Raw genomic sequence first — 16,306 nt, forward strand, 5'->3', positions numbered from 1 at the left:
GCCAATCAGTTGTGTTGTGACAAGGTAGAGGTTGTATACAGAAGATAGCCCTATTTGGTAAAAGACCAAGTCCATATTACGGCAAGAACAGCTCAAATAAGCAAAGAGAAACGACAGTCCATCATTACTTTAGGACATGAAGTTCAGTCAATACGGAAACATTTCAAGAACTTTAAAAGTTTCTTCAAGTGCAGTCGCAAAAACCATCAAGCGCTATGATGAAACTGGCTCTCATGAGGACCGCCACAGGAAAGGAAGATCCAGAGTTACCTCTGCTGCAGAGGATAAGTTCATTAGAGTTACCAGCCTCAGAAATCTGTAATTAACTGCACCTCAGATTACAGCCCAAATAAATGCTTCACAGAGTTCAAGTAACAGACACATCTCAACACATCTCAAAAGTTTCAAAAGTTTCTTCAAGTGCAGTCGCAAAAACTATCAAGCGCTATGATGAAACTGTCTCTCATGAGGACCGCCACAGTAAAGGAAGCAATGGACATTATACCGGTGGAAATCTGTCCTTTGGTCAAACTTGAGATTTTTGGTTCCAACCGCCGTGTCTTTGTGAGACGCAGAATAGGTGAACGGATGATCTCCGCATGTGTGGTTCCCACCGTGAAGCAAGGAGGTGGTGTCAGTGATTTATTTAAAAATCAAGGCACACTTCACTTAACCAGCATGACTACCACAGTATTCTGCAGTGATACGCCATCCCATCTGGTTTGCGCTTAGTGGGACTATCATTTGTTTTTCAACAGGACAATGACCCAACACACCTCCAGGCTGTGTAAGGGCAATTTGACCAAGAAGGAGAGTGATGGAGTGCTACATCAGATGACCTGGCCTCCACAATCACCAGTCTTCAACCCAATTGAGATGGTTTGGGATGAGTTAGACCGCAGAGTGAAGGAAAAGCAGCCAACAAGTGCTCAGCATATGTAGGAACTCCTTCAAGATGGTTGGAAATGCATTCCAGGTGAAGCCGGTGGAGAGAATGCCAAGAGTGTGAAAAGCTGTCATCAAGGGAAAGGGTGGCTACTTTGAAGAATCTAAAATATATTTTGATTTGCTCAACACTTTTTTGGTTACTACATGATTCCATTTGAGTTATTTCATAGTTTTGATGTCTTCACTATTATTATACAATGTAGAAAATAGTAAAAATAAAGAAAAACCTCTTTGACTGGTATTGTATAGGTTTTTTCCTTCATTATTTTCCCCTAACCCTACCTCTCCTCATTGGAGTAAAATAATGGACAATAATACCTATACATACTACATTTTACATTAGTTCTCTTTTTCTTTTCTTTTTTTTACCCATCAGCTATACTCACCCCCTCCCATCCATCTCTAAAAACAATCCAGTCTTGACTTCTACTTGCCATATGTTTTTCAACTCTGCGGTTTCACAAGAGTTCTACAACTTTCTATTCTTATAGTTTCCACAGATTCTAAATGAAAGATGAACACCTTTACTAAAAATATTACTATATTATTGATCAACTGACCATGGCTTTTCAAGTCACCCAGCAGTGCTATTTACAAAGATAGCTTTAAGTAAATGTTATGATTTTTTCAGCCATTTCTGAACCTGCGACCAAAAACAAGCTACATACAAGTGAGCTAATGATTCGGTCTCCTCGCAGCAAAATCTGCAGAGCTGGGATGTTTGTATCTCCCATATACCTAACATTCTATTGGTTGCAAGAATTTTGCATAATAATTTTAAAAAGCTCTATGTTTTGAATCCAGTGTTTTGTGTATCAGTTCATAAACCCTGTGCCATGGAATCGGCACATCAAAAATCTCTTCAACTATTTTGCAAACTGTCAATTTTTTGGAACTGATATACTTTTTTATTTATCACATATTTATCTTTTACCAATTATGGTCTTTAGTACAGGGCCGGCAAAGAAGTTCCTTACCATCTCCCCCTTCCACTTGCCTCCTCCATTTCTGCGGTAATGATGCAATCAGCTGGTTGTAATTTTGGATAGAGCAGATATTTCTATATATTTTTGTTATCTGCATGTGTGACATAACTTCCTCAGTTCTGTTTATGATATCATTAACAAAGTATATACCGTTTTTTTTATTTTTTTATTAGCAGTATATTTGAGATTAACCATAATATTTGTTGTAATATTTGTTCTGTCTTTTCTGGTGGATTAAACTGAAATTGTTTTAATTATATTTTGGAGATAATTTCATTTTCAAATAACCGAAAGTGAGTGGTTGTAATCTGAAAAGGGGCAATTGTTGTAACGCCCTGGCCATAGAGAGGGGTTTTTTGTTCTTTATTTTGGTTAGGCCAGGGTGTTACATTGGGTGGGCGTTCTATGTTCCTTTCTCTATGTTTTTGTATTTCTTTGTTTTGGGCCGTGTGTGGCTCCCAATCAGGCACAGCTGAAGCTCGTTGTTGCTGATTGGGAGTCACACATAAGGAGCATGTTTTTCCTTTGGGTTTTGTGGGTAATTGTTTCTGTTTTGAGTATTTTCCTAACAGGACTGTTTGCTGTCGTTTTTGTTCATTTTTGTAGTGTTCTCTTGTTTTTTTAATTAAAATTCTAATGATGAACACATCCTCTGCTGCACCTTGGTCCCCTCTTCCAGACAGCCGTTACAATTGTTTAACATAGGGTGAGCCATTCTTATTAATCTGTTGGAGAACCAGTTCGGATTTGCAGTGCATTCGGAAAGTATTCAGACAGCTTAACATTTTGTTACAGCCTAATTCTAAAATGTATAAAATAGATTTTTTTTCCTCATCAATCTACACACAATACCCCACAATGACAAAGCAAAAACAGATTTTTAGAAATGTTTGCAAATTTACATACGTATTCAGACCCTTTACCCAGTACTTTGTTCAAGCATATTTGGCAGCGATTACAGCCTTGAGTCATCTTGAGACTTGTCCCGAAGCCACTCCTGCATTGCCTTGGCTGTGTGCTTACGGTCGTTGTCCTGTTGGAAGGTGAACCTTCGCCCCAGTCTGAGGTCCTGAGCACTCTGGAGCTGGTTTTCTAGGATCTCTCTTGTATTTTACTCCGTTCATCTTCTCCTCGATCTGATTGGTGGAGTGCTGCAGAGATGGTGGTCCTTCTAGAAAGTTCTCCCATCGCCACAGAAGAACTCTGGAGCTCTGTCAGAGTGACCATTGGGTTCTTGGTCACCTCCCTGACCAAGGCCCTTCTCCCCCGATTGCTCAGTTTGGTTGGGCGGCCAGCTCTAGTAAGAGTCTTGATGGTTCCAAACTTCTTCCATTTAGGAATTATGGAGGCCACTGTGTTCTTGGGGACATGCAATGCTGCAGAAACGTTTTGGTACCCTTCCCCAGATCTGTGCCTCGACACAATCCTGTCTCGGAGCTCTACAGACAATTCCTTTGACCACATATTTATCTTCCTATAGCCTCAAATTCAGCTCTGGACTTTGAAGAAGTCAGTTTCATTGCATTATTTAATTGTTCCCTTCTAATCAGGGACTGATTTAGACCTGAGACACTAGGTGGGTGCAATGAATTATCAGGTAGAACAGAAAACCAGCAGGCTCCAGGCTTGGAGGGTAAGAGTTGAATACCCCTGCTATAACGGATCGCCGGGACTACATTTTACGTCCATAAACCACGTCGTGGGCCGTTCTACTTGCGCATCCTTAACCATTTGTTTACACTTTGTTCAGTCACATTACCTCATTGCCTAGCTGGCTAACATGGTAACTTTACCTGTAGATCCAAATATTTGGAGGCACAGAAAAAAACCCGGATTGCTTCTTCAGGAGACCAATGAGCATAGCAATGAATGAATGACAGACCTCATGCATGTCATCATCACAAACCTGACGTTTTTAAAGAGAAAATAGTGCCTTTACACAATGTAGAAAGCTATTCCACAAACGACTTAGCAATTCCAATGACAGGTATTCATATGACCGCTAACTTTTATAATAAACTAATGTCTTTACATCGTTACATATTCGTTTCTAGACATAGAACATGAGCTTCAAAAGTAGTCAATACAGGCTGTAACTCAAACAATAAAAACAATTGTGCTTTCTAAATGTCATGGGGTGCTCCTAAAGTTGGGAGCACCAGTGGTAGCAATGAAAAATGTTCCTTCAGAGCAGTGTGTGCATGCGTTTGTGTGTGTCAGGGGAGGGAGGAGGTCCAGCCACCAGGCAGACATGGGGTGGTCTGTGTTCTGGGCTGTCTGGAAGAGACATCTTTCTCCAAGGAAGGAAAAGGGAAAATCAGGTCACTGCACACTGAGGGAGACTAAGCAGAGTAAGGAAGACCAGCTCTCTGTCTGGCTGTGTCCCAAACAGCACCCTACTCCATATAGTGCCCTACTTTTAATAGGGTGCCATTTGGAATGCAAACTCTGTTATACACTATTATATAGGCCGAGCCAGTTCAGGCAGAGCGGAGTACAGGAGTACAGCAGAACAACAGGCTAAGGCTGACTGACTAACTGCAGGCTAGACATGAGATATAAACACATGGGCATTGGGTACATCAGTGTCTGTTCAGAGAGTGCAGCCCAGAGGGCCAGGATAGCGGGGTAAACAGCTCACACAGGAAGAGATATTTCACCTCAACATGAATGTTTGGGCATTGTGTGTGGGCAGCACGGTAGAGTTCTGCTGTGTTGTCAGAATGGAAGGGAGGCTCTGGTACTGTGTGATAAATGGTAGGAGCTCTGGCTCTCACCATCTGCACTGCTGTCAAATGTGGATGGAACTGTAGTGCGGTGATTGAAGACCCAGGCAGCACGGAGCTAAACAAAAGTCACAGGAATTGGAGTATGTGTGTGTGTGTGTGTGTGTGTGTGTGTGTGTGTGTGTGTGTGTGTGTGTGTGTGTGTGTGTGTGTGTGTGTGTGTGTGTGTGTGTGTGTGTGTGTGTGACCTCACCGCCTCTTGGATCTCACAACGGAAGACATGGATGCGGAAGATCTCTGCGTTGTAATGGCTCTCTGTGAAGGCGAAGCAGTCACTCTCTGGCGTGCTGTCGTGACCCCGCACACAGAACAGGATCTTGTAGATGGGGTAGCTGGCTATCTCTGTGCTTGTCTGGGGGTCCAGCAACCTGCAGAAAAAGAGTCAGGTCATATTATGGTTAAAGGGTAGCAAAGAAAACAATGCACAAGGTAAGATAGAGAAAATGGAGGTATTCAAACAGCGCATCTCACAAAAAGCACTCCCACTCTTTTGTTTGTGTTTGTTTGTGTAAAAAGGTCAAGAACAGTCAAAATCATGTTTTTCATGAAATTGGATGATATTTGGATGAAATCAGATCAAAGTATGATGACCAAAGTATGAAAAAATGACTGTGGCTTCTACAAATTGGTACCCTATCCCATGTCAAACACGTGGATTCAGGAGGCGGGATTATTATATGGATAGGGTGACATCACCATCTCATTTTAATACACCAATGGTAACATGATATTCTCTTACCTAATTTAAATAAGTACCGCCTTGTAACCAACATCGGAGAAGGTGCGTTTGCAGAGGGGAATGGTTTATATAGCTAGATAGCTAACCTACTAGCATTTTACTGTAGGGTGTCAGCAAGTGTACACAATGTATCTATGGAAAAGATACTTATATGTCTCCCCTTTCATCTGTGTCTGGTGTTAGCTAGCTACTGGCTAGCTAGGTCTTCATCTGTGTCTGGTGTTAGCTAGCTACTGGCTAGCTAGGTCTTCATCTGTGTCTGGTGTTAGCTAGCTACTGGCTAGATAGGTCTTCATCTGTGTCTGGTGTTAGCTAGCTACTGGCTAGATAGGTCTTCATCTGTGTCTGGTGTTAGCTAGCTACTGGCTAGATAGGTCTTCATCTGTGTCTGGTGTTAGCTAGCTACTGGCTAGATAGGTCTTCATCTGTGTCTGGTGTTAGCTAGCTACTGGCTAGATAGGTCTTCATCTGTGTCTGGTGTTAGCTAGTTACTGGCTAGCCAGGTCTTCATCTGTGTCTGGTGTTAGCTAGTTACTGGCTAGCCAGGTCTTCATCTGTGTCTGGTGTTAGCTAGTTACTGGCTAGATAGGTCTTCATCTGTGTCTGGTGTTAGCTAGTTACTGGCTAGCCAGGTCTTCATCTGTGTCTGGTGTTAGCTAGTTACTGGCTAGCCAGGTCTTTCGGCCGGCATGGAACAAAAGGGGGGTGGGGAAGGGTCGTTTAAAACTCTGAAGCAGATGTCATGTCAACAAATCCGTCAGTGCTGCTGTGAACTGCATCACAACAGACATGCCAAACGGGAGATGTATCATTTTTTGAACATCACTGATGCAATTTCAATGTTGTTGGAGTTGCTTTGTGTATCACCAAATGAGCTTGATATGATTTTACTGCAACACTGCTTACTACATTCAGGTTTCTTGACATAGGCGTTTCAAAGACCTGTCAGTCAAGGCGAGCTCATGAATATAAGCTCCCCGCCCACTCAGCCTGTATTCTCAAACTTCCTGGTTGCGAGAGAAAAATTACTTTTTCATTTAACATTTCTACCCCCCCCCCCCAAAAAAAACTATTCCCATGCTATTTTACATGGGAATCAGAATAACTACTCGGGAGCTTTATGAGCCACAAACACACGCACACAAATCTCTGGGGTTGGTTTGTCAGTTTGTTTGTTAAGCAATCCTGACCTGACTGTGCCCTCTGAGACGCCAGGCACAGACAGGGTGACGTCCAGGGGTAGCTGGCACTGCCCTCTGAGGATGGTCATCATACGGAGCGCTTCCACCTCACTGCGGGGAGCGTTGACCGAGGCACAGCCCAGGTAGGTCAGCTTATTGAAGACCACACTGTCCTCGTCTGGGATGGGCGTACTGGGGCTGCACTCCGATGACGACTCATCCCCTGTGGATGTCAAAGGTCATACAGAGAGGGTCTAGTGAGGGGGAGAGACAGCAGATCAAAGCGTAGCCCCTACCCCATAGGACATTGGATATATGAAAGTGATATTTCTGCTCAGGCAATCAGAAGACAAGATTAAGCTATAACCATAGTTCTTACATCTACCCAATCCTTTCAGATCTAGAGAAGTTCCTAGGGTGTAGGGTCCAGAAGTTGATTTGGTATTCTTGCTCTGACTCACCGCGGTAAGATCGTTCATTCAGCTCACTCTCCTGCGCTGCAGATTGGACGGGTAGCACCATCTCAACTTTGGGCGGGGTGCTGAGGGGGTCAGGGCACGGTTGGGGCTCGGGTGGTGCTGCCATGGCGGGGGACAAAACATGGTCTACCCCGCCCGCTTGGTCCATGCCGCCACCACTGGGGACGCCCCCACCCAGCACCTGCTCAGCTACAGAGGGGTCCATCAGAACATCCTCCAGCTCCTTCTGCAACTGCTGCTCACTGCCGTTCCCCACAATCTGTTGTCACACACACACACACACACACACACACACACGGACGGATGGATAGGCACACACACACACACACACACACACACACACACACACACACACCGACGGTCGGACAATCACACGGACACACACACAGTCAGACACACAGGCATTCACACACAGACACACAAGGAATCCCAAAGCCCACACACACACACACACAGACGAGCATACGGTCAAAATACAAGGTTCATTATTCAGGCTACCTAAGAAAACAGTTCATCAATCAACCTCAGTAACTTTTTCCTCGCCAACTACCGGAATGGCTAGGTTGAAAATGTTATACTGATCTTGAGATTCTCTCCAAGTGATTGACAAGGAAATTGAGAGGGAAAAGCGACGTCTTCAACAGAGATAGCACTTGAAGTACTAAGTGATTAGATTAGTATGTGAATTTACCATTGTGAATGAATTAGATCACCACAGGAGGGTTAACAAGTGTCTAGAAACCGACCACTGGTCTGTTTGCTTACAAATTGTAGCCTATCTAAGAGAAAGCACATTCTCACTACAGGCGCCAAGTTCATTGAGCTGACAGATGCTAAGCAAAGGCGGACCATACAGGGGGAGGCAATAAACTGCAAAGCAAACTAGTGAAGACTGCAAAGCACTGTTCCCCAGCCTCCAGCAGTAGCCTAACACTACACCACAACATACAGTGGCAAACAAGGGGCGTATTGAGCTGAGGAGGGGTGGGTGGGTGGCAGACTGGGAGTCTGGCCGTAAAGCCTCAAATACAGAACTAGAACAAGAACTTGCACCAAAACAACTGAGCTAGCTATGTCACCACAAGACAAGCTAGGTGGCCATCAAATCATTCAACAGCCAATCGGAAACACTTAAGAGCACCACAGAACAGATAGTGTCACCACAGAATCACAGCACAGAGAGGGAGATGATGAGACAGAGAGAGAGAGAGTGAGATAGAAACTGACCTTAAAGCTGACCCCTTCCTCAGAAATCACCTGCGTAATAAACAACACATTTAGACACGCTGTGCTACTCCCCTCTTCAGCTACCTTGTGTGGGCTTGGGGAGAAGTGCGTGTATGAATAGCCAAGAAAGTAATTTCGTATTTCTGATCAATTCTAATTATGGTTGTTAATGTATATTGGGGTGATGTGTACAGTTTTTTGTTAGGCTAGTCTAAACATCGTCTTCTACCTCAACTTAAGGCAATTCAGTGGCTTAACTTGTTGGGTAAAGTAATTTCAGCAGTCCACTATCACCACCTGCTGGTGTCTTTTGAGCACTACCTCATCAGAAGGAAGTACAGTGTGGGTGGGTCTATGTCCAGAGGCACCAAATAAAGTACAACATTGATGGGTAAACTGACTATATATATATATATATATATCTTTGTTATGGTTTTTTTCATGTTTAATTTTCACATTAGCGGACAAATACACAGAAGAATGACTTGAGACTGAAGGAACATACAATCTACAGTCTAATAACCTGTACAGCAAGAGTGTTTGTTAGCATGATCAAAAGAGGGGGAGAGAAAAAAAACGGAGAAAAAGAGAGACAGAGAGGGGGGGAGATGAAATACTTATTGGACAATAATTCCCCCACCCAGCCCGCAGGCAGCTGAGCACATCAGGGTGAATAGTATGGTTGGGAATTGCCAGGGACTCACTCTACGATATTATCACGATACTTAGGTGTCGATACGGTATGTATTGCGATTCCCACAATTCTATATGTATCGTGATTCGATAATATGATTTTATTGCGATTCGATGTTCCAAACATATTGCTCAGCAATATGTACAGCAGAGAGACAAGAGAGAACCATGGGAAAATGAGTTCTGATCAGTCATGGAAATAAAACTGCTGAAAACAAATTGGCTCCCTAGTTAAAAAGAAGATGGACAACAAGCTACGAAATAAAAAACGACTAGAGTTTTGGTGCAGGTACAGCCAACTAGCACAAAAATAATACTGCGATATTGTCAAAAACGATACATCGTCAAAAGTAATATCCTGATATGTAACCGGATCGATCCCCCCCCCCCCCCATCAATAATGAATGGCCCAGATAGAGGAGTGGAGTGAGAGCCTGACTGTCTGCCCGTGTAACCTGACCCCCCCCCTATAAGAGACACAGGATGACTGGTTTAAACAAAGCTCAATCCTCCTGACAGGCTACAGCATATTCGTGATTATTTACAGTAGTACATTATTGGCTTCCTCTCCTCTTAATGGAGAGACTGCGCTGTATTGACACTGTGAATATAGGCTGGTGAATATGTAAGCTAGTTTTCCCTTAGACAGTTGCTCATGGGACACAGACCCACATGAACGGTATACCCGCAACATGACAAACGGGAGGGCAAATCTTCAAGGTAGGTCTTCGAGGTAGCCTAGCAGTTGGTAATGGAGAAGTTAAAAAAAGAGCAAAGCATGGAATGGGTTTCTTAGACGATTAGTTACAGTATGTGAGTGATTGCCTTGGAAGGGGGATGACACCAGATTGATTCCCTGGTCATTTAACATCAGTGGTGAGAGAAGGTAGACGTGCCTGCTGCTAGTATGATGATGCTCCACTGATGCGGTTACCTTCCCATGACCCCACTGACTGAGGCCGTGGGATTCAGGTGAGTCGACTATGAAGAAACCGAGCCTATCAAGAGTTTCACACGCCTGTCCCAATTCGCTCCCTATTCCTTCCCCTTGGCTTTAACCCTTTCTTTGTTTGCACTTTGCCGATCTGCGAGGGGTAGGACTAGCCTAAGCAATATGGTGGAAGGAACTTCCATCACCAACATTGCTCACAACCTTAAACCTACCCAAGCAATTTAGATCCGCAGTGCAAACATCATATGGTTAGGGGCTTAGGGCCAAGGTGAAGGGGAAGGGAGAGAGTGAATTGGGAACTCACCAGATGTCAGAGTTCCATTTGCTCAGCCAGGCACTCTTTCTTTCTTCTTACCTTCAGTCCTGTCTTTTCGTCATCGCTACCGTTATTAGTGGAGGAGCCTGGGGTGTCGTCCCCCAGCCGAGACACCAGCACAAAGTCCTCACTGTTCAGGGTGGACACTGAGTCGGACGACACGCTAATTTTCCCCACCGAGGCCTTGTCATCCATGACAGCTAAACCAAGCCAGGCTCATGAATGGAGGGGGAATGAGTAAAATCACCTAGAAAAGGAAAAACAAAAATAAATGTCATGATGAAATGAGGCCGAGCATTTTTTACTTAACGCGTAGTAGTCTCAAGAAAAATGATAGGGGCATTATCTGGGAAAGTATCAAGGACTCCTACAGGGAGGCTCGGTTGAGCGTGTGCAGTTACAACCAACCACCAGAGGGAGGAACCACTGAGCTAGTTCTGTTGACAGAGAAAAGGGGAAAGAGTTTTTGAGAGAGCAGAGTGAGAATAGAATAGAGTGAGAATAGAATAGAGTGAGAATAGAATGGGAATAGGATAGAGTGGGAATAGAATAGAGTGAGAATAGAATAGAATGAGAAGAGAGATGTAAAATAAGAAAAATCCCATCCATATTTTGCATTGGAAGTTGTGTCTTATTAATTTCAGTAACAGAGAATCTAAAGCGTATCATCTGCAAAGTAAGAGAATGCAAGGTAAAGCCATGGTGATGCAAAATCAAATGTCATACAATACAAAGTCTTTGGATGTGTGGATGGATATGAGGGAGCTGAGCTGTCAGAAACATCTCCACCCATCACTCTGGTGTTTTTCATGGAGAATACACCTCCAGTAGGTACTCCATCATCTCCATGGCAATATGCAAACAAGAAACTAAATCAGCCTATTATAGGCCTACAGTACACACACTGACTGTTGTTTGCCTCCATCTCAACGCAGCTCTGATCTACATCCTTGTCATGGATCCCCTGGAGCAGTTCACATGATCCCACAAGATCCCTCTGACGCCCATCACAACTGGGCTGCACGACTAGGCAATGTGACTGTAATATAGTTTAACCAATACAAATCTTCACTTTACTGAGCAGTAGGAAATTATTTCCCCAAATATGTTCAAAACCGGGCTTATTTACAGTCTAATTTCTAAGAAAAAAACCTGTCAGTTTCTCTTCCCAGCTCCCCAGTGAACTGAACCACCATTTTGATTCCTCGGAGTCTAGTAGCTAGCTACACTTACAGGAAGAGAACAGAGGGAAACAGAGCGGAGAAAGAGAAGGGAGGTGACAATGTGTGTAACAGGAAGAAAAGTGCAACATAAGGTTTTGGCAGAGGATCAAGAACCGTACAGGAAGCTATTTTTGGATCCTTCCCCTTCCCAACAATGAAGAAATAAGAGGAACAGACATGGGAGCAGCTCACACAAAGGCAATGGCTAGGTACTTTACAGTATGTCAATAACACACTCACGAAACCAGGGGAAAAAATACCATTATTTGGCCAATTTTTACATAATTTAATCCATAGAATAGTTTTTGGAGGAAGGATTGTTGACATATATTTGACATTTTGTATCAAAGTACAATTGAGAAATAATTAATAAAAGTTAGCATATTTATTACATTTTGGCCGTACCCAGGCCTCCTTTAAGACTACATTATGTTTAATCTGTAGGTGCTACAAAGCAAAAATAGGTGTTATATGTAGCTTTACTGCTTGCTCTGTTGATTTCAATAAAAAAAAAAAAAAAATACATTAATGAATATTGGCAAATATACACACTAATATTGAAAATATACCATTTTTAATTTGGCTACTTTTTCAATATATTGTTGAACATAATATACTCTAGGGGCATATCAAAGATCGATAGTGGGATCTCAGCTTGTTTTAAAATTATGGCAATTTTTTCCAGAGAAATTGGTATAGTAGGCAACGTAACCAATCACAGCCCTACTTTACTTGCATCATTGCACATCCTGAAAATCACCAGCAGAGGGTGACCATTTTGAATCCATTTTCACATTCACTCTGTTGGTAATGCTTACAAATTGGATCATAACTCAAAAAGTAGCAGAGATCCCACTCTGGAACTTTGATATGCCCGTAGAGTAAATGGGGTCCTATAAAATTCGCACTGCGGAGAACGCGAACGGAATCCTGGAATCCAGACATTAAAACAGAGTTCAACAATATACATTTTTTTTTTATTGAACTTATTAGAACATTCATTCATTTGCCGAAGATTATCATGAGACATGAACAAAATCAGTGATTAGTATTTCCTTTAACTTCTCTGTCGAGACAACAGCACATGAACGCTAGAGCTTTGTGTAGCCATTAGCGATGAAGCTAATGTAATGACGACCGCCTTCTGGGAAAAAGGATTTCCCAAATTGTTTTTGCCTATGACTGCCTGGCAGAATGATATCATGATATTATTCGCATCAATCCAGTGGCCATTTGTTTTGCAAACTGCAATCACATGAGCGCTACAGAAACATTAATAACCAATGGTCAATTGCTTGTGCACACTTGAATTAAAGGGTAACTGCACCAACATTTTTTCCAAGAGCTCAAAAGTGGTTTCCTGATGTGGTTGAAGCACTGTGGACTTACAACATCCCTTTTTTTTTCTATTTAGAAAAATTGGGATTTGAGAGTGAAAGACCCCCCAAAAAACAGGGAAAACAGAAACCTGGAAAAACATAACTGAGAAAAATGAATTTGAGAAAAAACTGAATCAGGCAAACAATAAAACAGATTTTATAAAACAGATATAAAATGTTCAACAATCTATTTAAACATTAGACAAATAAAAAATATATACAGTATCAGTCAAAAGTTTGGACACACCTACTCATTCCAAGGTTTTTCTTTATTTTTACTATTTTCTACATTGTAGAATAATAGTGAAGACATCAAAACTTTGAAGTAACACATATGGAATCATGTTGTAACCAAAAGTGTTAAACAAATCAAAATATATTTAATATTTGAGATTCTTCTAAGTAGCCACCCTTTGCCTTGATGAAAGCCTTGCACACCCTTGGCATTCTCTGAACCAGCTTCATGAGGTAGTCACCTGGAATGCATCGGTATACAGAAGATAGCCCTATTTGATAAAAGACCAAGTCCATATTATGGCAAAAACAGCTCAAATAAGCAAAGAGAAACAACAGCCATCATTACATTAATACATGAAGGTCAGTCAATGCGGGAAAATAAGAACTTTCAAAGTTTCTTCAAGTGCAGTCACAAAATCCATCAAGCACTATGATGAAACTGGCTCTCATGAGGACCGTCAAAAGAAAGGAAGACCCAGAGTTACCTCTGCTGCAGAGGCTAAGTTCATTAGAGTTACCAGCCTCAGAAATTGCAGCCCAAATAAATGCTTAGACACATTTCAGACACATTTCAACATCAACTGCTCATAGGAGACTGCGTGAATCAGGCCTTCAAGGTAAAATTGCTGTAAAGAAACCACTACTAAAGGACACCAATAAGAAGAAGAGACTTGATTGGGCCAAGAAACACAAGCAATGGACATTAAACTGGTGGAAATCTGTCCTTTGGTCTGATGAGTTCCAACCGCCATGTCTTTGTGAGATCCAGAGTAGGTGAATGGATGATCTCCGCATGTGTGGTTCCCCCCGTGAAGCACGGAGGGGGTGGTGTGGGGTGCTTTGCTGGTGACACTGTCTGATTTATTTAGAATTCAAGGCACACTTAACCAGCATGGCTACCACAGCATTCTGCAGCGATATGCCATTCCATCTGGTTTGCGCTTAGTGGGACTATCATTTGTTTATCAACAGGACAATGACCCAACACACCTCTGGCCTGTGTAAGGGCTATTTGACCAAGGAGAGTGATGAGTGCTGCATCAGATGACCTGGCCTCCACAATCACCTGACCTCAACCCAAATGAGGTGGTTTGAAATGCAAAGTAGCCAACAAGTGCTCAGTATGTGGGAACTCCTTCAAGACTGTTGAAAAAGCATTCCAGGTGAAGCTGGTTGAGAGAATGCCACGAGTGTGCAAAGCTGTCATCAAGGCAAAGGGTGGCTACTTTGAAAAATCTAAAATATATATTTTTTGGGGTTACTACATGATTCCGTGCGTTATTTCATAGTTTTGATGTCTTCACTATACATTTTTATATTTTAAATAGTTATGTTAAAAACATTATTTAGTTAAATACCCGACATATTACAGAGCAAGCGGTAAAGCTTCAAATGACAATTTTAAAGGGAGGCCTGGATAAGGCCAAATGTCATAAAAATGCCAACTTTGATTAATTATTTCTCAATTATGATTTTAGATACAAATGTCAAATATATGTCAACAATCCTTCCTCTAAATGACCATTCTATAGATCAAATGTCATGAAAATCCCCAAAATCATTACATTTTTTCCCCCCCGGGTTTTGTGGGGCATCTCAATTCAATTTCAATTCAATTTAAGGGGCTATATTGAAATGGGAAACATATGTTTACATTACCAAAGCAAGTGAAATAGATAATAAACAAAAGTGAAAAACAAAAAATGTACAATAAACATTACACTCACAAAAGTTCCAAAAGAATAAAGACATTTCAAATCATACAGTGTTGTAATGATGTGCAAATAGTTCATAGAATAGTATGCTGAATGGTGTTGCCCTTTTCTTGTGGCAACAGATCACAAATCTTGCTGCTGTGATGGCACGCTGTGGTATTTCACCCAGTAGATATGGGAGTTTATCAAAATTGGATTTGTTTTCAAATTCTTTGTGGGTCTGTGTAATCTGAGGGAAATATGCGTCTCTAATATGGTCATACATTGGGCAGGAGGTTAGGAAGTGCAGCTCAGTTTCTACCTCATTTTGTGGGCAGTGTGCACATAGCCTGTCTTCACTTGAGAGCCGGGTCTGCCTTCAGCAGCCTTTCTCAATAGCAAGGCTATGCTCACTGAGTCTGTACATAGTCAAAGCTTTCCTTAAGTTTGGGTCAGTCACAGTGGTCAGGTATTCTGCCATTGTGTACTGTTTAGGGCCAAATAGCATTCTAGTTTGCTCCGTTTTTTTGTAAATCCTTTCCAATGTGTCAAGTAATTATCTTTTTGTTTTCTCATGACTTGGTTGGGTACAATTGTGTTGTTGTCCTGGGGCTCTGTGGGGTCTGTTTGTGTTTGTGAACAGGGCCCCAGGACCAGCTTGCTTAGGGGGCTCTCTCCAGATTCATTTCTCTATAGGTGATGGCTTTGTTATGGAAGGTTTGGGAATCACTTCCTTTTAGGTGGTTGTAGAATTTAACGTCTCTTTTCTGGATTTTGATCATTAGCGGGTATCGGCCTAATTCTGCTCTGTATGCATTATTTGGTGTTTTACGGAGGATATGTTTGCAGAATTCTGCATGCAAAGTATCAATTTGGTGTTTGTTCCATTTTGTGAATTCTTGGTTGGTGAGGGAACCCCAGACCTCACAACCCTGAAGAGCAATGGGTTCTATAACTGATTTAAGTACAATTCAGGCCATTCACTCTGCAAACTGCAGACTACACATTCATAATCAACACAAAATGTGAACATTGGGTTAAAGAAAACGGACCTATTTAGTCTCAAACATTTCAATTCACTTTTCAATTTCTGTGGGCTTCTGGACTATGTGAAACAGAAAAGCCATGATGATGCCATCCTCCATGGTGTCCTTTTTTAGCTTTTGTTGCAGAAACAGCTGAGTAGAGTGAGACGGGTTTTGTGTCTGTGAAGGATGACATGACAATGATCAAAGAGCTTTTTACCCATAAGAGAAATGCAGTAGTCGTGTGGGTCTAATTACTATCTGACCTCGGGGTGGGTGGTTGGATATGGAGGCTAGGGAGCTGTGTTGCCTGCCATATATTGCTGTTAAACTGCTGCTATGCTGACTCTAACTAAAAACCTAGGTCTAAATTCCAGGGAGGGACATCATTCAACTCATTGGATTCAGCGGGTGACTACTAATAAATGCATGTATGGCATT

General features: G+C 42.2%; 1 protein-coding gene across 3 annotated transcripts in view; it reads right to left on the minus strand.

The window, feature by feature from the left end:
* The window catches only part of rabgap1 (RAB GTPase activating protein 1), a 146,841-nt gene that overhangs the window by 105,272 nt on the left and 25,263 nt on the right, over window positions 1–16,306 (minus strand). The window contains exons 1-6 of one of the 3 annotated variants that reach the window (XM_045688348.1): window positions 11,034–11,053; window positions 10,347–10,554; window positions 8,347–8,376; window positions 7,102–7,378; window positions 6,650–6,863; window positions 4,914–5,088 (exon numbers count right to left, since the gene is read on the minus strand). In XM_045688348.1, the coding sequence (XP_045544304.1) occupies window positions 4,914–5,088; window positions 6,650–6,863; window positions 7,102–7,378; window positions 8,347–8,376; window positions 10,347–10,502 (852 nt within the window). In that variant the 5' untranslated portion in view covers window positions 10,503–10,554; window positions 11,034–11,053. Of the gene's footprint in view, window positions 1–4,913; window positions 5,089–6,649; window positions 6,864–7,101; window positions 7,379–8,346; window positions 8,377–10,346; window positions 10,555–11,033; window positions 11,054–16,306 lie in introns of those variants that run through there. The other 2 variants (XM_014125812.2, XM_014125816.2) reach the window with 2 other exon arrangements.

This window comes from Salmo salar, chromosome ssa01 (genome assembly GCF_905237065.1).
Source record: "Salmo salar chromosome ssa01, Ssal_v3.1, whole genome shotgun sequence".
Lineage (NCBI taxonomy): Eukaryota > Metazoa > Chordata > Actinopteri > Salmoniformes > Salmonidae > Salmo > Salmo salar.